The following is a 22489-nucleotide window of genomic DNA, read 5'->3' on the forward strand; positions in this document are numbered from 1 at the left end:
TGCGACATGCAGTTCGGTCCAAATGACGTGGCACACGGACAGACAAGCCGTCAATGTCGGACATATGCGTGGATGGTTCCGCGGTCGGCGTGCAGTGGTTTGAGGTGCGGAAGCTCGCATCCCACCGCAACGCGACTTCGATGCCCTCGAAAACAGTTGCTGGTACTCTGCGTGCGTTTGAGGCCAATCCATTGGGACACTTGAGGTTTCATTCAGATACATTGACGTCTCATCGAATGGTCGACGTCGCGGAATGGGGTCTCAGGACATGGTCGGGGCCGTCTTGACGTCAACTTTGCAAAGCCGAACGCAGCCAAGGATTTGCTCGGGCAGCTCGTCGTCCTCCTGGCCCTCGAGAACGAAGCCAAAGTCTACCACCATGTTGCCAAAGTGGTCAGTCACACCGCAGAGCCCCTTGCGCGCCACGTAGTTGAACAAGTGCGCGTCAATGTCGACCTCAAAGTACCCGTCGCCGCGGTAGAACCGGTGCTGTGGTCGCGTCAAGATGGGCTGTCCATTGTACGTCTCGAGCAAGTGCCGCTCCTATACATGCGACATCGATGTACAGCCCGTGCATTGGGCCACGCACGGTTCGACCGAGCGCTTGCTCGGCCGGGTTGACGACGATACCGATCGCCTTGAGGCGGTCGCGCTACAAAAGCAGCGACTGATTGGACGGTATGCGGGGTATCGATGACTACGATGATTGGGTCGTTGCCGTCGTCCAGAAATGCACGCAAGAGCTACTTGCGAGGTAGTAGAGATACAGATTGCCATGGATAGGGACGTACACGAATGGCGGGCTCGATGCACGGCGGTTCCATTTGCAGCTTGTCCCGAACAGCCTCGGGGATAGCATAGTACGTCACAAAGTTGAAGCCATCGCCGTCCCCTTGTTTTCACCCCACTGCAAACGAGATGGATTCGCAGGTTGGATGTACAGTAGGTAGTAGTACCAAAGGATTGGACGGAGCGTAGCAAGGCACTTGGCAATTGATGATGAGCAAGTCGCGTCTGCGAAGACAACTTGAGGATTTTATCAGGCGAGTTGCAAGTACGTGGACGTCGACGGGCGCATCGGAAGCTGCACAATGTTGCCGATGTTGTCGATCTTCGTGTCCGACTAGGTTTTTTGCTAGTGCGTCAAGAAGAGATACCAGAATGGAACAGGTTCGTACGCGGTACACGTCCGTCGCGACAAGGTCCAGTAGCGCTGGGGCCGACGGGCCCTTGCGTTTTGTTTTCCGGTACTGGGGGCCTACCACAAATGTGGTTCCCAAATGGGCGCAAAATTGCAGTACGCACCGAGGCGAAGGTTAAAGCGCGTCGCGTCCAAGATGGCCCACGACCCCGGCACACAGTCGTCGGCCGCGCACTGCGGCAACGAGCAGCCGGCATTCGCCTTGTTGCCTAGTACGGCCCTTGAAGATACCATAGCTTTTACACTACCAACCATTGATGGTGCCCAAGATCGGGGCCTTTGGCACAGTCTCGATCGTCGGCGCGAGTGCTGGGCAAGGTGGACCGTCGCTTAGCGGTTGCTTTGGGTTCGGAGACGTCGCGCCGATGCGAGTTTGGTAAAACCAGTAAACACACGCTGCGTTGAGCAGCCCAAGAACCCCCAAGAGCGTCGCGGCGTTGCCGTACCGAATCAGCGCTACGTCGCCACTGCATGAGAGCACGCCATTCGGTCAATGTACTACCGATGAGAAGGTTGGCACTGGCGAGCGAGCCGAGACTTATTGGTGGCAACGCAAACGCGTCCCAGGAAGGCACGGCCTCGACATAGTTGTTGAGGGCCTAGAATCGCAGCGATATCGATGCATGGCCAAGGAAGAGGCAGAGAGAGTACGGTGGGGCGGGGTGGTGGCGCGCTCACGGCGACATCCAAGGATGCGCTTTCTTGACCAATCGTGGCGGAGATGGCATTGGTCCACTCACGAAAATCGTCGTCCGACTCGGCGCACACAAGGAGCGACTTGACGCCAACCGAGATGTTGAAGCAGAACGGTGTTGGCGTGCCCGGGGGGAGGTCCCCCTGGATCGTCAAGAGGGCCCCGGTCCCGTGCAATTGCAACGCGCCTTGGGCATACGCGCGGTCGCGGTACTTGTAGTACGAGAGCACGCCATTCTCAAGCACGAACCAGCGCTGGTGCCACCGCCGACGCATCCATTTGCCCGTGTTGTGCTTGGTGAGGTACCCCGCCTTGGTCGAGCCATGCAAAAGCTGTGGCGTTGGCGGGACCTCGAGCTGTGACCGACTCTCGCTGAGCAGCGGCGCCGAGGCATAGCGGCAAGCTACACTCGTATGTTTGTCTGTCCTTGTCGTTCCGCGGCGCGGCGACTTGACTCTGGACATGGACTCGGCACGGAATGGCATTAGCCTCGAAACCAAAGTTCAGTAGGGGTTTCATGGCAGCGTTGACGGACGTTATCAAGGTGCGGTGACATCTGCGGTGCCGTTGTGTGGTTCGAGATCCTTTGAATTGAGAGTGTATATATATACTAGCGTTGAAACACTCTGTTCTTCTGGTGGTGGGCCCAACAACGCTGGCTGCAAGCGCAAGGTGCTTGAACTACCGGTGTGCGTCCGGCTTCCATCGAGTTGCAGCACTCGTCTCAAGCGCTAAAACTAGAAAACCAGAGCGGGACAGCACGAAATGCGCTGTCTCGAGGTCAAGGCAACTTGTTCTTAATTCCCTTGCTCGCGATGCTGCAATTTATTTTTTCGACGATTTGGGCGGGGCCAAAGACAGCTTGACGTGGGTTCATAGACGCATTGAGCTCACGAAATGCGATCGTGGCTGAACCTATGCGCAGTATTGTCCGAATGGCGTTGCGTGCGATACTATCGATCCGCTGATGGGGCTGTTTACGTCGCTGTCCGTGCGTCGGTGGAAGGTCGCGGACTGAATCTTGCGTTTCCGGATGTCCGGATACCGTGCCACAGCTTGTTCGCGAAAAGATATCGGGCCTGGCAGGCAGTAGGACGATGGCAGCGCACCAGGACTTTGTCGGTGCGATCATGGCCGTCATCGCCTCTGTGATCTCCAACCTCGGCGTGAACGTGCAGAAGTACTCGCATGCGTCCGAGGCCCTGCGGCCAGAGGCGAGCCAGCGCGCGTACATCCACCGGCCGGTTTGGTGGCTCGGGCTGCTCATGGTCATCGCGGGCAGCATCGGCGACTTTACGGCCTTTGTCTTTGCGACGCAGGCCCTCGTCGCGGCGCTTGGCGGCGGCTCGACGCTCATCGCGAACGTCGTCATCGCGCACTACATGAACAAAGAGACGCTCTACAAGACCGACATCATTGGCGTCATTTGGGTCATCGTCGGCGTCGTGCTCATCGCCGTCATCTCGGACGAAGACAAGACGTATCCGCTCGACGAGCTTGAAAAGCTCTTTACACGCCAAGGTATGACGGTGCTGATGATAGCGCAGGCGACGCATCTTCGGTAGGTTTCGTCGTGTACATTACGTGCGTTGTCATCTCGGTCGTGTGCATGCTGGCCAAGATCAAAGGCTCGCTCGCTCACACGCTCAAGAACCAGATCCGCTGGTCGCACCAGCGCCAGAAACAGATCCTCAAGGTAGTAAGTCGTCGGACACCTCGATGACAATGAGAGCATTTTCTCTAGAACAACGAAGCGCGCTTCCAGGACTTGGAGCGGCGCATGGAAGCGCTCGAAGAGCAGCTCCTCGCCGACTACGAGCGCCACGGGCCGCCCGACTCTGGCCACGTCTCGTCGCTGCACCAGCATTTACGCACACAGCGGCGGGCCCGCGAGCCGTACACGATCTCCGACCCGACGCCGGGCTCGACCGCGGACCCGCGCGTGCCGTTCTACTACGCCATCTGCTCGGGCATCGTCGGCGCCATCTCGGTGCTGCTCGCAAAGTGCTCGGCCATCATGCTTTCGCTGACGTTCCAAGGCGACAACCAGTTCAAGTACCCGCTCACGTACGTCTTTATCGGTGGCATGGTGCTCTGTATCCTCGTGCAAACGCATCTGCTCAACATGGCCACGTCGCTCGGCGACACGATGACCGTCTTCCCGGTCTTCCAAGCCTTTTGGATTTCGTTTAGCGTCATTGGCGGTATCGTCTTTTACGGCACCGCACAGACGTTCACGACCGAAAAGTGGGTGCTGTACCCAACGGCACTGCTCTGCATCTCAATGGGCGTCTACTACCTCGTGCAGCACCCGTCCAAACCCGTGCCGCTGCCGTCGCCGCCGCCCCAGAAGCCCGCGAGCCTCCAGTTTCAGCTGAGCCAAGTGCCGTTGGCAGATGCCGCCGACGTCGACGCGTGCTTGACGACGTCGCCGCTGCTGCCGCGGGACGACGCCAACGACGGCTACATGCGCCTCGAGAACGAATAGCCATCATTGGTATTTTGTGTCGTGCACTTGTGTCAATGCTGCTGCTGGCTCGACAAGCAAGACTAGAAGGCCCGTACGCTCTTCAAATCTTTGCCTGTCAACGGGGCTCAGACAGCAGGACCCCACACAGTCACTTGCACGCTCCTTGGTGGCAGTACAGGGATCGACCGCGTGAGCCAACCATTTCTGCCTTTGTCGTTGAAAGACTATTTAGGATGGACTTGGTTTTGGAAGAGAGTCAGATCGCGAGGCCTCGTTCGATCCTCGCGATGGTTTTGGATCGAGGAGGATGCGCGCCCACGACACCTTCGATGCTCCGATTGTTGTCGTGCCCAAGTCGTTCCAAGCTGAATGCGCGAGGCAATCATCGCATCAACGACGACAAGGGCTTGATTCTCCGGACAACATGGCTCGATTAGCGGACCAAGAATGTCGGTAAGCGCGACATCGAGGGACCCACGTTGCAGCCTGCAACGCGCCCGTCATCGTACGGACCGCCGAGTGTCCGAAAGCGCATGTGATGTCGTGTAACATTATGCCAGCCAATCATCAGCGCGTATCAAGGGACCCTACCCCTCCCATCTGCGATCCTACTCCAGGCATCGCGACGTGGCCGTCATCGCGTTGAGAGCGTGTCGAACGACCTCATTTCCAATGTCCTTGGCCAGGCATAAGCAGCAACAACAACCAAGTCTACGTCGATATGGCCCGCGTCAGCGGGACAGGCTGCTGCTCGACGTGCCGAACTGAACCTCGAGTGGCGCCATATCATAACGACGGTGCAGGTCAAGCCACCGGGCGCCAAGAGAAGCGTCGACAAGGTTGTTCTCAACGACGTGAGCGGGTCAGCGATGGCCGGCGAGTTTGTCGCGCTCATGGGTCCGTCCGGCGCCGGCAAGTCGTCGCTCCTCGACATGGGTCGACGTCGGGGTCCGTGCTCGTCAACGGCGCGCGCTGGTCCAAGGCGACGGCCAAGCAGACGTCGTACGTCATACAAGACGATATCTTTTACGCAACGCTCACGGTCGAAGAGCACGTTTTCTTCCAAGCCGAGCTCCGCATGGGCAAGCACTTTTTAAGTTTCGCGACGGAGATTCTGACCAACCCATCGCTCCTCTTTGCGGACGAGCCGACCTCGGGTCTTGATTCGGTCATGGCCGAGTCGGTCGTTCTGCAGCTCCAAAAGCTCGCGCGCGAAGGTCGTACAGTCATTGCGACGATCCACCAGCCGTCGTCCGAGCTCTACCCACTCTTTGACATCCTCTACTCGGTCTCATGAACCCACCCGACTATTTCATGAAGCAGATCGTCGCTGGTCAAGGCGTCGAAGCTCCAGTTGGCCGACACGAAATTCGACCTCGATGGCATGCTCGGGGCGACGAACGACAGTGCGACGTACGAAGCAACGCACCTCGGGCTCGCCGGTCAGCTCCGCGTGCTCTGCAAGCGCAACGTGACGCGGCTCGTTCGCGACAAGATCGCGTTCGGTGCGCGCGTTGGGCAGACCATTTTTACGTCGGTCTTTGCGAGCCTCATCTTTTGGCAGCTTCAGCTCTCGCAAACCAGCGTCCAGTCGTTCACAGGCGCGCTCTTCTTCGTCTCGACCAACCAAATGTTTGGCGCCGCGACGCCCGAATTCGTCGCGGTGCCCACGGAGCTCCCGCTCATGCAGCGCGAGTACGACTCGGGCATGTACCACGCGTGGGTGTGGTACCTCGCCAAGAACGTTAGCGAGCTCGCATTCCAAATCGTTTTCCAGTTGCCCTTTGTCAGTCTACTTGATGGTCGGCTTTGGCGCCTCGAATGCGACACTCTCTTCTCCATGTACGTGTTCATCGCGCTCATCACGAGCGTCGCGACGGCGCTCGGCTACATGGTGTCATGCGTCGACAAGAATGCGGACGTTGCCAACATCCTCGGCATCCTGCTCTTGCTGCCGTGTGTCATTTTTGGCAGCCTCTTCCTCAACTCGGACGACATTCCCGTCTACTTTAAATGGGCCGAATTCCTCATGCCACTCAAGTACGGTTTCGTGGCATGAGCCGTGCTTTCTGAAACACGATCCATTCGATTCCGTGCGAAGCGGGCAAAGTGCAACGCCTCGAACGGTGTTGATGTGCTCCAGAGCCTCTCGCTCAATGACCATTCGACGACATCTTCCTCCTCTGGATCATCGCGCTCTATCGCCTCATCGGTCTCGCAGCGCTGTACAACAAGGTCTATAAGCGCAACTAGAGAAACGAGGAATGCGTTCTCAATTTACTAGTATGTGTTCAATGTCCGAGTCTGCAAACTGCAGACTTCATACACAGGCACACAGCCCCAGGCAACGTCCTATCTGATTGGCTCGAATTCCGGATACTTCCGGACGAGGTGTGTTTGGTCGATTGCTCGAGCTGCAGGGCTCGAACGCCGACGCCACAACGCATTTTGGACTCTCCTGAGTGTCTTCTATCACTGTAGTAAGTATGAGCGATTTCATTTTTCGGCGTGATTTGGTAGCTGACCGCCCGCGGGCCCTGCGCGCCGATCCAGACGTGGTTATTTGTGACTAGTTATGGCGCACGCCAAAATTAATAGGGTTGTCGATTTGCGAAATATCAAAGACACCGGCCTCGAACCCCGGCGCCGTACTGTGCACTGTGCACAGGCGTTGGGGCTTGAGAAGGTGGCGAGTAGTATCATGTATGCATTTAGTACAATCGTTTTAGCTTTTTCGCCAAACAATGTTGCGCCGCCCTTTTCGAAGCCGCAGCAGATCTCGCCCTATGCAGTTCCAGTCACGGCGATATGGGTCGCCCAGTAGCGCTACTACCCCTCTTTTGACACGACTCGCTTGGGAACGCTCTTGTGTCGATGTCGTGCTATGTATTGTTGGCGCACGCTGACCACGCGGCCGTGGAGGGACCTGTTGTTGGCAGCGTAGACCGTGCTGTATTCACACCGTCTTTAAACAATACTAGTAAGGTACACAGTAGATGAGACACAAATTGGTAGATAAAGAGTACTAGAAAGAGGATCTAGAATTTGAAGGAGTTTGTTCGACGAGCAGAGGAAAAAAGGTCCTCCCAGAGGGAGGTCATAAATTGTGAAGTCGCATTGTATGAGACATGCCCACGGCAATCTTTAGTAAAAGGCGAAAGATTGGTGCGGATGAGCGTGACCCTGCGAGATACTTTAGTTAGTGCGCTTCGACCATACCTACGATTTAATCGTGGCCATTTTCATTCTCCAGGTAGATATTTCTCAACCTCCAGCAAATAATACACAAGTCTTTTTATATTCGATGCCATATCTTGACGCATTTCAACTACGGGTACTTGTACGGTACACGGCGGCCTTCTTGCGATGATAGTATAAAGCGGTGTCAGTATATAGGTAGACGAACGTGGCATCACCGCTTGCGACCTACGAGCATGTAATTGTTTATGGCGCTAATCGCGCAAGTCGAGATGGCCAGCTCCTTTGCTAAAGATTCCGCTCGACAGCACGGGAAAATTCGGACAAGACACACAAAGGGAGAGCGCACGACGTCAAACAGGTTGTATCCTAGCAAGGTTTTCTACTTTGTCCTTTTCTGCACAAGCCCTTGATGGGACCCTTCGGCGTCTGAAACGGCTTCGTATCAAGCCACAATAGACGGCGAAACCCCTCGTCAGACGCAAGCGCGCCGAGTGCCAGCAGCAACGATGGACTACTATGAGATCTTGGGCGTTGTTCGCGGTGCGTCGGACCAAGACATCAAGAAAGCGTAGGCTGCCTCCTCCTCCGAGAATGCTCTCAGCACTCAGAATCAACGCGTAGGTACCGCAAGCTCGCCATGAAGTGGCACCCGGACAAGAACAAGGCCAACCGCGACGAAGCTCAAAACAAATTCCATGAAATCTCCGAGGCCTATGACGTCTTGAGCGATCCCGAGAAGCGCGCGGTCTTTGACCAGCACGGCTACGACGGTCTACGCAACGGCGTGCCCAACGCGGACGGCGACGCGCGCGACGGCTACAGCTTTAACGACCGGCAGGCGGAGGACATTTTCGCAAAGTTTTTTGGCTCGAACAACCCGTTCAGCGACTTTGGTTTTGGCGACACGCTGCCCTTCTCGAGCGCGCTCAAGAAGAAGGGTCCGGAGAAGTGCCCGTCGATTGCCCGCGACGTCGAGTGCACGTTGGACGAGCTCTTCCACGGCGGCGCGACCAAGAAGGTGTCGGTCTCGCGCGTCCGGTTTCACGGCCCACACCTCAAGGAAGAAATCAAGGTCTTCTTCATCAAGGTGCAGCCAGGGTGGGCAGCCGGTACCAAGGTGACGTTCGAAGGCGAAGGCACCGAAACGAAGGAGCTCAGCGCCGGTGACGTCGTCTTCTCCATCATCGAAGCACCCCATCCGACGTTTCGCCGCGCCAAGCACGATCTCCTCTATGTCGCCAAGATCAAGTTGGCGGATGCGCTCGCTGACTGCTGCGTCCAAGTGCCCACGCTGGACGGGCGCCAGCTCCCCATTAGCTGCAACGAGGTGATTGCGCCCAAGTCGGAAAAGCGCATCAAGGGCGAAGGCATGCCGATTCCCGACACGGAGAATGGTCGCGGCGACCTCGTCCTTCAATTCGAGATTCTCTTCCCCAAGTACCTCACGACGCTTCAAAAGACAGCGCTCATCAAGATTCTCGGGCAATAGTTCAAACGGCCGCAAACGATTGGTCTTTGCTATGTGCGCGGTACGAATACGTACAATAATGTGCGTGTCTATATAATAACACTGAAAACACCCTACGTTTTCCAGGCGACAGACAGCTGACAGCGTCGTGTCAACCATGATACGCGTATTGGTACCGGTTGGCGTCGACAGATCATGTTTATGTCACCTCGATGATGTGCTGCCGAGGTGCCAGCATTACTCTCGCTGGACGTTCCTTGCCATGCACCCGGGATAGGGCTCATGACCGACACGAGCGGCCACCAACCTGATCGGCGCGATATGTAGCAGACGCTGGCCACATAACACGTACAAAGATCTAAACTGTGCCAATTGATACTGCTGCTGGTTGATGATGTTGCCCGAGCGATGGAAGCAGCGCCGGCGCCTCGTGTTGCCGAGATTCGCGGCCCGTGCTAATAGTACGGTACACACAAGACCCAGCTGGTATAGACGGCACGCATCGATAACGAACGCATCAAGCTGGTATTAGTACCAAAAGACCATGTCCCAGTGGCAACGGACGTGGCGTCCGTCGACCACTCAAACTCAACAAAAAACCACGCAACCTCAGGATTGAGAAGACGGTCCGTGGGACGTCGTGCTGTCTTGATGGTCGAGGGGGAGGTGCATGCAGCGTTCAGTGCCGGAGCGATGGACACTGTGTCAAGCGCGCTAGCAGTGCAAAGCAACCCGCGTGAAACCATGGCGTACCACCTATCGCACCCACGACGCGCTCGAGTTACAATCCAACGCGCACGAATTACGACGCCGCCCGCTCTAAGTGCCCACACGCAAAGCTATACTACGCGTATGGGCCTCAATTGAGCCCCGAGGCTGCGTGGCGGTCGCTTGGACATGGCTCAAAGCGAACCATAAGTGCCATCGCCATCTCCAAAACGCATCCATTTGAGTTTCACATGGTACTGAAACTCAAAACAATGCTTCTCATCTTCAGCTTCGAAAAACCGGAGACTCGGATTTTTCTGTTGTGGCGTGTGGGAGATAGGTCGCCGTATACTGGTACCATGCTTGCTGAGCTCATTTTGCCTTTCGCCAGCCAGACATGCCATCGCAGCGCGCGACGACGACGAACAACCCGGCGCTTGAGATGCTTGAGGTCGACCAGCTCCTGCCCGCTGAGGACTGGGTCAACGACTACGAGCGGTCGCTCTGCCCCGTGTGCACGCGCAACTTTAACACGTTTCGGCGCAAGCACCACTGCCGCATGGTACAGATCCGACTTCCGATCGATGATCGGCCGCTCATGTCTGTCTAGTGTGGCGAAGTCGTCTGCGGCAACTGCACCTTGCACAAGAACGTCTTCATCTCGTCCGTCGGGACCATGAACGTCCGCGTCTGTCTCTCGTGCATCGTGACGCTTGGCAACGGCCGCACGTCGGTGCCACCGCCCATCATGACGTCGCTCCCGTCGTCGTCCGACGAGTCCCAGCGCCGGTGGATGGTCAACCAGCTTCAGTCGCCAGTCACCAAGTCCCGCGACGACAGCAGCGACGGCCAGTACCATTACCAGCAGAACGCCACGACGATGGCGAGCCCTGCCTTGGACTACGAGCTCGACTTCAACTGGGAGCACGCGTGGCCGCGGCCGCCGATGCCGCGCGACGAGAGCTCGCGCCTCGACGCGCTCGACTCGGTCAAGATCCTCGACACGCAGCCGCAGATCGTGTTTGACCGCATCTGCGCCATGGCGGCGGAGCGCCTGCAGTGCCCGATGGCTGCTGTAAGCTTCATCGACGGCAGTCGCCAGTGGTTCAAGGCCAGCGTCGGTCTCGCGCAAAAGTCGATTCCTCGCCACGTGGCGTTCTGTGCGCACGCCATTGTCTCCAAGGACCCGCTTGTGGCGCTGGACACGCTCCTCGACCCGCGCTTCCGGTCCAACCCGCTCGTGACGGGCGCTGCGTCCGTGCGCTTCTACGCAAGCGCGCCGATCTGCGAGCACCGGACGGGGCAGGTTCTCGGCACGGTCTTCGTCCTCGACGTGCAGCCGCGCACGTCGTGCGACGCCACGATCCTCGAGAAGCTCGCCAACGTCGCAATGGAGAACCTCGTGGGCGCGCAGACGCCGGAAATGGCGCCGCCCGTGCGCCGGAGCTCGACGAGCTCGACGGACCCGACGCGCAGCAGCGACGATAGCCTCGACGGGCCCGCGCGCGTCTTCCCGAACGCCAAGACCGGGCTCGACGGCAAGGCGGCGACGCCGCCGCCAGCCGTCGCGGCCCAGAACGCACTCACAATCGGGCTCAACATGGACTTGGCCCCGCCGGCGCCGGGCAGCACGAGCGAGAGCCGCCTCGAGAACCTGCTCATGAATTTGCTGAGCCAAACGACGCAGACGCAGCACCAGCTCGCGACGCAGCAGATCAACATGTCGCAGACGCTCCACGACCACGCGCACCGCATCGACCACCTTGCGGTGGGCCTTGCGCGCATGGAGGTGCGCATGGAGGTCCAGGAAGGCCACACTCGGAGCCTCCACCATTCCCTGCGGCTGCAGTAAGAAGAGTCGATGGCGACGAAGAAGCGTCGTATAGTGTGTACTAGTACTTTTTAGAGCGTCCACGTAGAGAGGTCTACTATCCTTGTGGGGTGTTGTTGTAGTAAATAATCAAGTGCGATCTCCTAAAGTATTGTCTTGTGTACAGGTGCGAGAATACGTCTACGTAGCGGTTACCAAGGGTAACCCGCCGATCTGTCTCTTCGTCACGCCGAATGGTTGGGACCTCTTGCGAGTGGATGGAGATGTGGGGGCGAGATGTTTCTTTGGCCAGCGCGAGGTCGCGACTGGTTGGAGCACTCGTTACATAATAGCAGCGTCGATCGAAGTGTACTAACTGCGAAAGGAATTATATCTAAAAGTGGCACAAAGAAGCAGCATCCGGTCCAACTGGAGCACGAGTCGGTCAAACCGGTCGAGGGACCGGCAGACGCGGTCGAACCGATCGAGGTCGTGCTGCTCCACGAGCTGGTCCGAGCGCGCAATCAGATCCTTGTGCTCGTCGGCCTCGCGCTGGCGTCGCGTCCGCAAATGCACGAGCGAGACTTCAATGCGCTCGACGAGGCGCCGAATGAGCGCCTTGTGGTCCACGGACCAGCAGTAGAGCGTGTACTGCGGGTTGTAGTCGGCGCGCTTGGGGATCTCCTGCATCTGAATCAGCTTGGCTTGGAAGAGCCCAAAGAGTCGGCTGCGCGTCTCGCTCGCCGGCAGGAGCGCGAGCTCGCCGATCGTCTTCTCCTCGGCCTGGCGCTGCTCGTACACGACGCGGAGGATGCGCGCACTCGCCGTGCCGTACGTGTCTTGCACGAACGCGTGGACTGTCTTGCGCTCCAGCGTCGACACGATCTTCTGCATGTGCACGGCGTACGTGCCGCCGTCGCCCGTCTTGTTGGCGGTAAATGCCTCGGGGGCGGTCTTGGTGAGCATGCCCGACGGATGCTGGCACATGGCCGTGAGGTAGTTGAGGAGGAGCTTCCAGCGGTCGCGCGACGTCTGCGGAATCACCGCGTCGACGGACGGCACCTTGAAAAGGTCCCGCGCGGTCATTGGGAATGACGTCGGCTCGGCCTCACCGCGCTCGTGCGGCGACGACGCGTGCAGCATGGCTTGCACGATCACCTCGGCCACGTCGTTGACGCTCTCTTTCGCAAACTTGATGCAAGCGCGGTGGCGCAGCTCGCGCGTCAGCTGCGGAACGCCGGCGCGCCAGATTGCATTTTCTCCTTCAAGCTCACGTCGTCGCCCTGGCCGTTGTCGAGAAGCGACGTCGGAGTCGACGGCAGCTTGGCCTCCTTCCGACGGCGACGACCGCCTGACGAGACGGGTGCACTGGTCGCAGCCGGAGGTGTCGACGCCTCGGCCTCTTCTGCCTGCATCATGAGCTGCACTTCGATCGGAACGACGTCCTTCGGTGGCGCCTTGGCCTTGCGTTTCGTGCCACGGCGCACCGAGAACCCGTCGTCCAGCTCGACCGTGTCGGCCGACGACTTTTTCGCTTTTGGCTTGGGCGTGGCCTTGGCCGACGAGGACGGCGACGACGCTGCCGCCGCGAGCTTCTCGAACGCAACCTCGGCTTCGTCTGCAAACGGATCGTCCGCCTGCTTGTTGTTGAGGTCGAGCGGGTGCACGCGTACGATGTAGCGGTTCTTGGCCATCTCGAGAAAGGTCGACCGAAGCGTTGCCTTGAGGTCGTCAAGCTCGTCCGCGTCCACTGCACACCGTGCATGAGGCGACAAAGAGCAGGTTATAGAGTAGTGGTACCATCGCCTTCCGAGTTGCCATCGGCGGCGCGGCGCGCCTGGGCAAGGTTGAACGCCATGGCCTCGATCGACTGGTCGAGGCGGAGGCGGCCACAGACCAAGAGCTCCTCCATAATGATCGCGCCCTACGCAACACCTCCCTGAGCCAAGTGGTACGATTGTGGATCAATACCTCTTCGCCAAAGACCGAGTTGGCGAGCTCAATGTAGCGTGCAAAGCGGAGACGCCGGAGCACCTCGTCGTGGTTGAGCGTATACCGAAGCGTGTAGGGCTGCTTGGTCTGCGCCGTCTTCTTGTGCGCATGATTGACGTTGGCCCAGTGAGACTTGATGTCGAGCATGTTGTGCTGGAGCATCTTTAGGAGGCCGGCCTTGAGCTGCGACGGCGTGGCCTTGGTCGTGTGCAGGAGGATCTCGCGCAGTGTGAAGCCGTCGTCGTCGGCCTTGAGGAGGACCCGCGCGAGGTGCTCGACGTGCTCGCCAAAGTGCTCAAGGAGCACATGCAGAAGGAGCCGGCGCTTCGACTGCGACACCACCACCATCTCGGACGACCGCTAATTCCGGCGCCGCTGCGAGCGTTATTGGATATTATTGACCAATGGTTTCCAGGGATCGCCGGCGGACCAATCAGAAGCGCCGAGGCTGGCCGCACGCAACTCGCTCGCCACTTCAAGCAGCCCCGGTGTACGCACCTTGGCTCGCTGGCCAACACTACAGTACGCGTCGTTGTTATGTATTTTCGATACAATTGTACGAGTATCCGTCCGTACCCTCGTAGCTCGTGGACGCTCGTTCGTGCTCGACGTTTTGGACGTATTTTTCAAAGTGCACCTCCGCCCATGTCGGTGCATTGTCGCTCCAAGTATTCCTCGTCGTGCATCATCTACTTGGTTGCGTGCAAGCAAGGCTGTTTAGGGTGTATGTGCGATGTGGGTCCTCCAAGAGGGCTCCCCGCCTGTCAATGGATCGACGTCCGCCATGTGCGATGGGACAGATTGGTCATTTTTATTGCGCGAGCCGCTTGGGTGGCATGTCGTGTTTTTAGATTTTGTCTTACAAAATCCAAGAGGTTGGTGTGGTGGCTGGAATAAAAATGCAGCGGCCAGGGAGAGTAATAAATTAAAACACCGCCGACTGCTCGTGGGTGTCACTCAAACACGAAAACCCGACAGCCACCGAAGACGACGACCATGAAGGTAGTGGCCGGTAGAACCCGACGCACTCACGCGGCGACTCGTAGAAGTGCATCGTGCTCGTCTCCAACCAGAGCTTTTCGGCGGAGAACAAGAGCAACACCGCGTCGCTCAACGCGCTTCTGGACGCCAAGAAGATCAAGCGCGACGAGGTCGACGGGTCGGCCGAGGACATGGTCGACCGGCGGAACGCGCTCTTTGGCATCAGCGGCGTCCGGGGCTCGTACCCGCAGGTCTTCCTTGTGGACGAAGGCGAGACCACGCCCCGCTTCATTGGTCTCTTTGACGCGATCCACGTACGCCTTGTATGCTCGAGACGACACGATGGACCGCGTGCGCGTAGGACATGAACGAAATGAACGACCTGCCCACGGACATCATTGAGCAAAACAACATCCTGACCTTCGACGCCGTCTTTGCCGGTACGTCGCAGTGATGCCACCGTGTGTGATGCCGCATGTTGCCAATAGACGTGGAACGAATGGGCTAATTAGCCTGGACCACCGACAAGACGGACGCGACGCTACTAGACCCCGGCGCCATCGACGATATTACACTATTTGCTTTCAGAACACGCAAACCGTTCTCTCCCTCAGTCCTCAAAGTGCGCATCGAGGGCCGAGAAGTAGCGCGTCTGCGTGAACGCGGTCGACGAGACGCAGCCGCCTACGCCAGTGTTCGTCAAACGATAGATGGTACGAGATCGCAACGCACCGTGGGGCTGGCCCGGAAAGCAGTTGCAGCTGCCGCCGAGGAACGTGGGTAGCGACGTAGCAGGAATGTCGGCGAGGAGCTCGTCCTTGCGGCCAACAAAGGCGATCTTGTGGCGAATCCGGTCGCTCAAAAACACCTCGATGAGTTTGTACGTGCCGTAAAAGAAGAAGGGCGCGTTCACAATGTAGACCTTGTGCAGCGTCTCGGGGTAGTGCTCTGTTATCATCACGTCAACACCCATTGCCGGAGAAACGTTGGATCTACCTTGGTTGATATTCGTGATGCGCTGGATTGCGGTGAAGACGTCCGTCTTGAACGTGCTAAAGCCCACGTTGGCGAGGTCGTAAATGAGTACGATCTTGGACGCAGCGGCGCCGCGCGCGACCACCTGCGCAGTGTATGAGCTCACGAAGGCGCGGAGAAAGGACCTGGCGGGGCAAGAGCACGTTGAGCTTATACTCGCACTTTTGCACGTGGGCCTTGAGAATGTCATCGGGCGTCACGACCTTGAGAAGCGCATCGCAGTCCAAGTAGCCCGTGCGCTCAATGTAGACAAGTCGTCCATCCTTGTCCTCTCCGTGGAATCCTTGCGGCTATCCAATGGGTGAGGCCTCACGGCCGAGAACGACAACGTACGTTGAAGCGGCGAATGGCCTCGAGCTTTTCGTTGGGCAAGGCCGGACCAGCCATGAGCGACGGCACATCCTGCTCGACGCGCCACGCGATACTGCTGCGCATCGCACTCAAGGTCGCGTCCGCGTCCCAGTCCCTCGCGATCGCGTACTTTTCGATCGTGTCGTCAAGCCGGCCAAGCTGGCAAAACCCAAGGGCCACGAGGCGCGCTTCCGGCGTCTCTAGCAAAAGCTGCTCGCGGAGGCGCGCAATCGTTCCTGTCTTTTCGTGCATCCGTGGCCAGATGATGCAAGCTCCAACGAGCACAAGGGGATGTGACCAGGATCCATGCGTCCGGATACTTGCAGGTTGATCGCAGGTACAAGTTGCGTTGGTTTCGTCCTGTCAATCAACTTTGACAGATCTAAGCTAGAAACACCGCGCGTAAAGACTCGACATGGCGTGTATGGGCTCACGCCTGCCGTGGCCCGCGATGTACTCCAATAAAAATGGTCTCTTGATCACGTGGAGTCCATTTATGCTAGAAGCAGCTCAAGATTCAAAGGCAAACCGATGGATGTTGCCATGGGCGATGGTTTTGTGGCGTGATTGTAGACGAATGCGTGTTTGGAACAATGTCGTTGAAAAATCCAACGCAGATTCGAGACAAGCCAATCGAAGCTGGGGACACGACGAGCGGGCGGCGATGTCCGAGTACAAGAAGACCGTGGGCGGGAAGCTAAAGCTCAAGGGCGGGCTCGCGCTAACGGCCAAGTACATGCGCATGAAGGTAGCCATGGAGATGCTTATCTCTACGTGTGCTAGGAAAACCAAAAAGACGAAGAAGCGGAAGGCCGAGACCGCGCAGAGCAACGATGAGGACGGCGCGGACGCTGACCGCGACGACTTCCAGCTCGTGAAGCTCCAGGGCACCGGGCGTATCCTGACGTCTGGCACCACTGTCATGGGCAAGATGGGTACACGCTTCGCGAGCGAGCTCTCAGTCGGCGATGCCATGATGATCATGCACCCGACGAGTCTCCAAGAAGAGACGCGCATCGTCAAGATGGTGCTCAGTGACGTCTCTGTCTCGATCAGCTCCGCGTTCAGCTCGGACCTTGTATCCACGACTACATTCCACTACATCAAGGCGCCTCCGGACGAGGACGAGAAGGAGCAAAAAGAGGTAGCACGTCATTTGCCTCTCTACTCTCTCATGCGCAAATCGATTCTAGCGCGCCAAGAAGAAGTCCAAGTCGGACGAAGAAGGCTTCGCCTTTGGGACGTATGCGGGCGGCACCACAGCGGGCAGTGAGTACACGTACCGCGTCAAGAAGAGCGGCGTGTATGGCGGATACGCCATCATGAAGGAGGTACGTACTGCGAATCGGAATGCATTCAAGCACGGCTTAACATGGACTATGCTAGACGGCCGACGCCAATCGGTCACGAGAGGAGCTCTTGGACTTGCGCGCCAAGAAGAAGGGTGACCGGCACTGCAATTAGACCTTGCGCTTGAGTAAACCCTTGAAAAAGTCAAACGAATTGCCATCCGGGTATAGCTCATAGCGCTGTCCGCTGTCGCTTGTCGCAAGGAGGCATCCCGATGGCGACAGCCCTACACGAGGGTTCGCTTTAACGCCCCCAACATGATCCCAAATACAATACCTTGGATCGTGGCCGCCATCTCCGGCTCGCCAGGGCGATCGCCTTGGACCTTGACGAGCTGGTTCGTGTGGAGCCAATGGTTGGTGTAGTCCTGCTCAAACGACGCAAAGCCCGTGCGCCGGAACTCGGCTTCCATCGGCTCGTAAACGTTGCAATACGCCGCCATGAATGCCTCCCTACAAACGCAGTCAGTCGACAGATCGGTATCCGCTTCGCATCCATCGTACCGCGTCACGGCATTGCCCACGAGCTTGTTCAAGCACGTTGTGGGCTCGGGGTTGCTAATGTTGAAGCCAATGCCTACGCAATGTCATCGAACGCTACACAGGGTCCATATTGCACCTGTCGTGAGGCAGAAGCGGCCCTGAAAGTACTCGGACTGGCACAAGACGCCGGCGATCTTCATGCCATCGACGTAAATGTCGTTGGGCCACTTGATCGCAACACGCGACGCGCCGAAATGCTGCGCGGTGCGCACGACGGCGAGCGACACAAGGTACTGCACGAACGGAAGGCTCTGACCGTCCGTGAAGAAGCTCTGGTACGAAAAGGTGAGGCAGCCCTCAGGCGCGACCCACGTGTTGGCGCCGCGGCCACGGCCCGTCGATTGCAGTGGCGTCCAGCACACGAGGCGGAAATCCTCCGGCGCGAGCGGGCGCAGCTCCAGCGTCGACGCTTGCAGAAGCGTTTGCGTCGAGGGCAGCGTCTCGGCGTAGAGCACGTGGCGCCCAAGCTCCTGCGTTGTGAGCGTCGGGAAGAAGGACGTATCGAGACCGCCCGCAACCGTGCTCTCGATGCCCTTCGCAGTGGCCCACGTCGAGATCGCAGGCGGCGCTGCCTTGCTGCTTACGAGGAAGAGCTTCTGAGCTCCCTTGGCCGCGTCAAAGATGGACGTCATGACTGTTCGCACTGCGAAACGACAAGCGACAGAAGAGGGTATCCGTCGGACCATCCCAGACTTCGCAAGTCGATTGGTCGTTTCCCGGAGGTATTCCCGGTCGAGACGTTTTAGTAGGCCCCCCTATCAGAGGTGCTTTGAGAAGCGCTGACGATGTTGTGATGGCGCTATCGACCGATCATCACGATGGTGGTCTATTAGAAGACCCACTTCAACAACAACGACGGTGGTCTACTAGTATATCCTAGGCTACACGACATTATCATGCTGGGTACAGTGCTCGACAATTGCAAGCTTGTGCACCCCTTCCAAGGCCGCGGATGCACCTTCGCAATTGAGATGGAACTGTCATGATCAATAATGTTGCAACGGGATCCTGGTTTCATGGCCACCAACATGTGTGAACCATTGTGCAGTCCAGAGTGCTGTCCGTTAGCTTTGTCCATCAATGGCATTTTAATTACGGTATTATTGCAATGACAAAAACTCTCGTGACCGATGAGCATCATCGCCACACAAATCTTGGGGCGAAAAGAGCGTTCGGCACGATATGCGGTGCTCCCGGGCGCCGTCAAAGGTCGAGATGCACTTGGCACATGCGCGGATACGCTGGCACCCTTTGCCGAGAACGTTGACGTGAACCTTGAGATGGCACTGGCGACACACGGCGCCACCACACTAGAATCGCCCTCGACAATGAGCTTTGACGTCATTGCGTAAGCATAATTCGTACCAAGCTACAGGCATAGCGCCATCGTCGTAGGAGACGGAACGTTAGCTGGCACTGCGAGCACGACTGTGACCCTCTTGGTGTAGAGGAAGCGGAGAGCTTTTCGACGAGGAAGACACTGTCGTTCATCACGTGCTTCTCAAGGCTTGACATTGGAGACGAATATGGGAGCGAGCTGCCGTGGGCGAAGGGTCCAATTGCAAAATGAGTGTTGTCACCGCAGGCTGCGGAGTCACGGCCGGTTGCTTCTGAAGATTCTGCTGTCGGCCAGCGTGCTCGCATGTCGCGCCACGACAAACCACGCTTTTTGACGTTTAAACGCATGCGTTTATTTAGCATGGCGTCAAAGGTATACAAAAGGCAAGATTTGGCTCAGCAACAAACAAAAACGTTTTTAACGTGTCGCGCATCCATATTCATTCCACGCCACCGAACTCAATGGCGGACCAAGCACGAGGTAGACGTCGTCGCATGGAGGTTGCATGGACGCTACCTCGACAACTCTAGAGCCGCTGACGAAGAAAGCCAAGGTTGATGCGAAGACGTCGGTCCTCCATCCAGACCTGCTGCAGTCGTCTGCGGCCGCGCGCGCGGCGGTCCAGGCGGCCTACGCGACGACGAAGCCGTATCCGCACTACCAGATCCCGGCGCTGTGCACGCGCGAGCACATGAACAAGGTAGCATATTCGTGCAGGATGCATAGCCTCACGCGGCCCAGGTGCATCACGAGTGCATTACGCACCTCGAGGGCAACTTCAAGGAGACGGACCTTTTCAAGCTCTACCAGACAATCGACCTCGGGAACCTAAAGACGTCGGACAAGATCGCAAAGCATCTGCCTGCGCTCCTTGAGCTGCGCGACGCCCTCGTACCGCGATCCTGTATCCCTCATCAGATTCAATTCGCTCACGTTGCGTGCATAGTATGGCAAGGAGTTTCGCGAGTACATTACGTCGATCACGGGCTGCCCGCCCCTGACGGACAAGGTGGACTGCGCCGCAAACGTGTACATGCAAGGCTGTCATCTCTTGCCTCACGACGATGTCATCGGCACACGCTGCGTGAGCTACGTCATCTATCTCAGCGACCCTGACGACGATTGGACGGCCGCGGACGGTGGCAGCCTCGAACTGTACCCGTCGATGGCGTCGAACGACCGCGTGCCCGATTTGGTTCCGACGGCATTTGCTCTCCCCACGTACAACACGATGGCGCTTTTCACGGTCATCCCCGGCGTGAGCTTTCACTCGGTCCAGGTATTTCTCTCTGTCTTTCATTATTCGCGTCGTCGTGCTCACACGCGCGTAGGAAGTCTATGCGGAGAAGCCCCGTCTCTCCATCCAAGGCTGGTTCCACCAGGTGCATTTCCACGACTGTGCCAAGCCAAGAGGCTCATCGTCGCGTTTAGGCTGTCGCGCCCGCCGGCGTTGACGCTGCCACGCAAGAGCAACTCTCTGTTTTGCGTCAGCACGTGTCGCCATTCGACGAACTCCCCATGGATAGCATCGTGCAGAATCCGCAACTGACGAGCGACGACCTGGCGTTTCTCCGTGCCTTTGTGAACCCGATCTACCTCACTATGCGCACGATTGGCGACATCCAATCATCGTTTCGTTCCAGCGGAAGTCTCCAGGTACGCGCTATTGCTGTCGACCGTTCGTTGACGCGCTGACCCATCTATAGCTGCACGATTTTTTGAAGTCCGACTTGGCCGATGCGATTGCGACGGCCACGCATGGTGCTGACGATGCTGCACAACTGGGATCCGGGCAGGTCCCGCAGTATACGGCTGGCTACGGAGAAGACTGGGACCCTCGTGGCCCCGTGCATCTCCAGCGGTACCTCGCGTACGTTGGTGAGGGTGACAAGAGCAGCGGCGCGAGCGCGGGCCAGCTCCTCGGTCATGTCAAGGACAAGCTCGTGGCGTCGCCGCCTTTCCAGAAGTTTATTTGGCTCCTCACGGGGTTTCTGCCCACAGGTGCGCGCAGCCAAGTGCGCCGGTTCCGCGCCGGCTTGGACTATACGCTCGCACACGAGCAAACGCTCCCGACAGAAACCCTCTTGGACCTCGTGCTGTGCTTTGCCAACTGCCGCGATGCCGACGCCAAGGAGGCATGGAGCAGTGGCGACGTGGGTGGCTTCGAGTGTTACCAATCCGCTGAGGAGGATGGCCTCGGCGACGTTGCCAAGGGCCTCCAAGAAGACGACGACGATGACGATGCGCTGGTCACGGTACACGCCCAACACAACACGCTCAACCTCGTGCTGCACGACGAGAACACGATGAAGTTTGTCAAGTTTGTGAGCGTCCGGGCGCCGGGAAGCCGCTGGGACGTCAGCGTTGAGTACACGATTGCACAAGTTGAGCTCGACGAGACCGAGGCAGACAAAGAATAGACGCCAAATTCAGTGCTGTGTGCTCTACTGTGTTAAAACGTGCAAGCGCTTCAGAAGTCTCAAATTCGATTCCGTCTTGAAGGTTCAACTCATGTGTTCACCATTTGAAAAAATCCCGCAGCGGAGTGTCTACCCATTTCTCAATCACATGGGACCCGCTCCATGCACCACGTGACTATCTACCAAAATACGCGGGTCTTTCTAGCTCGCAACTTTTCACTCTCGGCCTCTCAGTGACCCCAAGAAGGATCCCAAAAGATCGAGAGCGATGAGCCAAATATCGAAATTTGGAAACACCGGCGTTTCTACGAGCTCCATGACCAAGACTCTCCACGAAAAATTGCGAAAAATATTCTTCGCCATTTATGGCTCTCAATCGTCCATATTATATGTATGGAACGCTGACGCATAGCGTTTTAATTCGGCATTGGGTTGCGTTTTGTCCATTTTATTCGAATTTTAAAACGATATTTTAAAGCATACCAGGGTCCAACCATGAACGCGGTGGTAAAAAGAGTCACAGACGCTACTTTAAAAAATATTTCCATGTTGTCAATGGTTTGAAAACGCAGCAGAATGTAAAGCACACTGGTTCAAAAGGGCTGTACATAATTTATAATCACTGGATTGTGAGTTCGTGGTCTATAAATCGTGTGTCTACATCTCGTTTTTCGTTGTCTATCATGTAGAATGAAATTTATAAACGCAGATAATTTAAATCGGAAGCGTGAGGGAATGCTGTAGGAGGACTAGAGTTGGGTCATTGAGAGGAAAAAGATAATGTAAGGGATGTGTGTATGAGGTAGTGGGCTGGTAGTGCGTGTGCGGTATAATGGTAGCTGAGGTTGTTTGGTGTAAGGTGAGACGAGTTGATGCAAGATGGTTATTGTCATTGTGTGAAGGCAACAGATATGAAGTTCCCTGATA

The 22489-nt window shown here is 57.4% G+C and overlaps 11 protein-coding genes across 11 annotated transcripts; 7 read left to right on the plus strand and 4 right to left on the minus strand.

The window, feature by feature from the left end:
- Nucleotides 1–261: 261 nt before the first annotated feature.
- Nucleotides 262–2359, minus strand: SPRG_09426 (hypothetical protein; the record flags this gene model as incomplete). Its single annotated transcript, XM_012348518.1, has 11 exons — nt 262–543; nt 590–652; nt 702–743; nt 792–892; nt 957–985; nt 1059–1123; nt 1179–1258; nt 1306–1410; nt 1454–1657; nt 1704–1800; nt 1853–2359. 11 exons carry the CDS (start codon nt 2357–2359, stop codon nt 262–264), a joined length of 1575 nt encoding a protein of 524 aa, XP_012203908.1.
- Nucleotides 2360–2969: 610 nt separating this feature from the next.
- On the plus strand, nt 2970–4455 carry SPRG_09427 (hypothetical protein). The gene is made up of 3 exons (XM_012348519.1): nt 2970–3416; nt 3461–3591; nt 3640–4455. Exons 1-3 carry the CDS (start codon nt 2993–2995, stop codon nt 4381–4383), a joined length of 1299 nt encoding a protein of 432 aa, XP_012203909.1. The 5' UTR covers nt 2970–2992; the 3' UTR covers nt 4384–4455.
- A 779-nt stretch (nt 4456–5234) lies between these two features.
- Nucleotides 5235–6441, plus strand: SPRG_09428 (hypothetical protein; the record flags this gene model as incomplete). The annotated part of the gene is made up of 3 exons (XM_012348520.1): nt 5235–5313; nt 5382–5653; nt 5705–6441. 3 exons carry the CDS (start codon nt 5235–5237, stop codon nt 6422–6424), a joined length of 1071 nt encoding a protein of 356 aa, XP_012203910.1. The 3' UTR covers nt 6425–6441.
- A 1571-nt stretch (nt 6442–8012) lies between these two features.
- On the plus strand, nt 8013–9167 carry SPRG_09429 (hypothetical protein). The gene is made up of 2 exons (XM_012348521.1): nt 8013–8134; nt 8188–9167. The coding sequence occupies exons 1-2, from the start codon at nt 8073–8075 to the stop codon at nt 9053–9055; spliced, it is 930 nt and encodes a 309-aa protein (XP_012203911.1). The 5' UTR covers nt 8013–8072; the 3' UTR covers nt 9056–9167.
- Nucleotides 9168–10139: 972 nt separating this feature from the next.
- On the plus strand, nt 10140–11721 carry SPRG_09430 (hypothetical protein; the record flags this gene model as incomplete). Its single annotated transcript, XM_012348522.1, has 2 exons — nt 10140–10304; nt 10353–11721. The coding sequence occupies 2 exons, from the start codon at nt 10140–10142 to the stop codon at nt 11592–11594; spliced, it is 1407 nt and encodes a 468-aa protein (XP_012203912.1). The 3' UTR covers nt 11595–11721.
- Nucleotides 11722–11924: 203 nt separating this feature from the next.
- Nucleotides 11925–13892, minus strand: SPRG_09431 (hypothetical protein; the record flags this gene model as incomplete). Its single annotated transcript, XM_012348523.1, has 4 exons — nt 11925–12779; nt 12827–13302; nt 13353–13476; nt 13524–13892. The coding sequence occupies 4 exons, from the start codon at nt 13890–13892 to the stop codon at nt 11925–11927; spliced, it is 1824 nt and encodes a 607-aa protein (XP_012203913.1).
- A 583-nt stretch (nt 13893–14475) lies between these two features.
- Nucleotides 14476–15137, plus strand: SPRG_09432 (hypothetical protein). Its single transcript, XM_012348524.1, has 4 exons — nt 14476–14546; nt 14591–14839; nt 14887–14965; nt 15014–15137. The coding sequence occupies exons 1-4, from the start codon at nt 14541–14543 to the stop codon at nt 15031–15033; spliced, it is 354 nt and encodes a 117-aa protein (XP_012203914.1). The 5' UTR covers nt 14476–14540; the 3' UTR covers nt 15034–15137.
- On the minus strand, nt 15071–16176 carry SPRG_09433 (hypothetical protein). The gene is made up of 5 exons (XM_012348525.1): nt 15894–16176; nt 15686–15850; nt 15522–15645; nt 15258–15473; nt 15071–15209 (listed from the first exon to the last, which is right to left on the minus strand). Exons 1-5 carry the CDS (start codon nt 16161–16163, stop codon nt 15136–15138), a joined length of 849 nt encoding a protein of 282 aa, XP_012203915.1. The 5' UTR covers nt 16164–16176; the 3' UTR covers nt 15071–15135.
- A 399-nt stretch (nt 16177–16575) lies between these two features.
- On the plus strand, nt 16576–17375 carry SPRG_20758 (hypothetical protein; the record flags this gene model as incomplete). Its single annotated transcript, XM_012348532.1, has 4 exons — nt 16576–16643; nt 16695–17055; nt 17105–17242; nt 17298–17375. The coding sequence occupies 4 exons, from the start codon at nt 16576–16578 to the stop codon at nt 17373–17375; spliced, it is 645 nt and encodes a 214-aa protein (XP_012203922.1).
- SPRG_09434 (hypothetical protein) lies at nt 17372–18435 on the minus strand (the record flags this gene model as incomplete). Its single annotated transcript, XM_012348526.1, has 4 exons — nt 17372–17487; nt 17538–17713; nt 17765–17837; nt 17880–18435. 4 exons carry the CDS (start codon nt 18433–18435, stop codon nt 17372–17374), a joined length of 921 nt encoding a protein of 306 aa, XP_012203916.1.
- Nucleotides 18436–19563: 1128 nt separating this feature from the next.
- On the plus strand, nt 19564–21588 carry SPRG_09435 (hypothetical protein). Its single transcript, XM_012348527.1, has 7 exons — nt 19564–19622; nt 19673–19842; nt 19884–20033; nt 20089–20421; nt 20474–20524; nt 20574–20798; nt 20849–21588. Exons 1-7 carry the CDS (start codon nt 19604–19606, stop codon nt 21560–21562), a joined length of 1662 nt encoding a protein of 553 aa, XP_012203917.1. The 5' UTR covers nt 19564–19603; the 3' UTR covers nt 21563–21588.
- The last annotated feature ends 901 nt before the right edge of the window (nt 21589–22489 follow it).

The sequence above is a fragment of the Saprolegnia parasitica genome (genome assembly GCF_000151545.1).
Source record: "Saprolegnia parasitica CBS 223.65 unplaced genomic scaffold supercont2.44, whole genome shotgun sequence".
In the NCBI taxonomy this organism is placed as follows: domain Eukaryota; phylum Oomycota; class Saprolegniomycetes; order Saprolegniales; family Saprolegniaceae; genus Saprolegnia; species Saprolegnia parasitica.

What these genes read in the sequence shown, in the direction of transcription:
- SPRG_09427 (XM_012348519.1), top strand. Translation starts at nt 2,993, where the DNA reads ATGGCAGCGCACCAGGACTTTGTCGGTGCGATCATGGCCGTCATCGCC. An exon ending in AAAGCTCTTTACACGCCAAG is followed by an intron (nt 3,417 to 3,460) that starts GTATGACGGTGC and finishes CATCTTCGGTAG; the next exon opens with GTTTCGTCGTGTACATTACG. An exon ending in GCCAGAAACAGATCCTCAAG is followed by an intron (nt 3,592 to 3,639) that starts GTAGTAAGTCGT and finishes CATTTTCTCTAG; the next exon opens with AACAACGAAGCGCGCTTCCA.
- SPRG_09429 (XM_012348521.1), top strand. Translation starts at nt 8,073, where the DNA reads ATGGACTACTATGAGATCTTGGGCGTTGTTCGCGGTGCGTCGGACCAA. An exon ending in GACCAAGACATCAAGAAAGC is followed by an intron (nt 8,135 to 8,187) that starts GTAGGCTGCCTC and finishes ATCAACGCGTAG; the next exon opens with GTACCGCAAGCTCGCCATGA.
- SPRG_09432 (XM_012348524.1), top strand. An exon ending in GTCTCTTTGACGCGATCCAC is followed by an intron (nt 14,840 to 14,886) that starts GTACGCCTTGTA and finishes GCGTGCGCGTAG; the next exon opens with GACATGAACGAAATGAACGA. An exon ending in CTTCGACGCCGTCTTTGCCG is followed by an intron (nt 14,966 to 15,013) that starts GTACGTCGCAGT and finishes TGTTGCCAATAG; the next exon opens with ACGTGGAACGAATGGGCTAA.
- SPRG_09433 (XM_012348525.1), bottom strand. Translation starts at nt 16,163, where the DNA reads ATGCACGAAAAGACAGGAACGATTGCGCGCCTCCGCGAGCAGCTTTTG. An exon ending in ACGTGCTCTTGCCCCGCCAG is followed by an intron (nt 15,646 to 15,685) that starts GTCCTTTCTCCG and finishes TACACTGCGCAG; the next exon opens with GTGGTCGCGCGCGGCGCCGC. An exon ending in CATCACGAATATCAACCAAG is followed by an intron (nt 15,474 to 15,521) that starts GTAGATCCAACG and finishes TGATGATAACAG; the next exon opens with AGCACTACCCCGAGACGCTG.
- SPRG_09435 (XM_012348527.1), top strand. An exon ending in TTGAGCTGCGCGACGCCCTC is followed by an intron (nt 20,034 to 20,088) that starts GTACCGCGATCC and finishes TTGCGTGCATAG; the next exon opens with TATGGCAAGGAGTTTCGCGA. An exon ending in TCCAAGGCTGGTTCCACCAG is followed by an intron (nt 20,525 to 20,573) that starts GTGCATTTCCAC and finishes CGTCGCGTTTAG; the next exon opens with GCTGTCGCGCCCGCCGGCGT.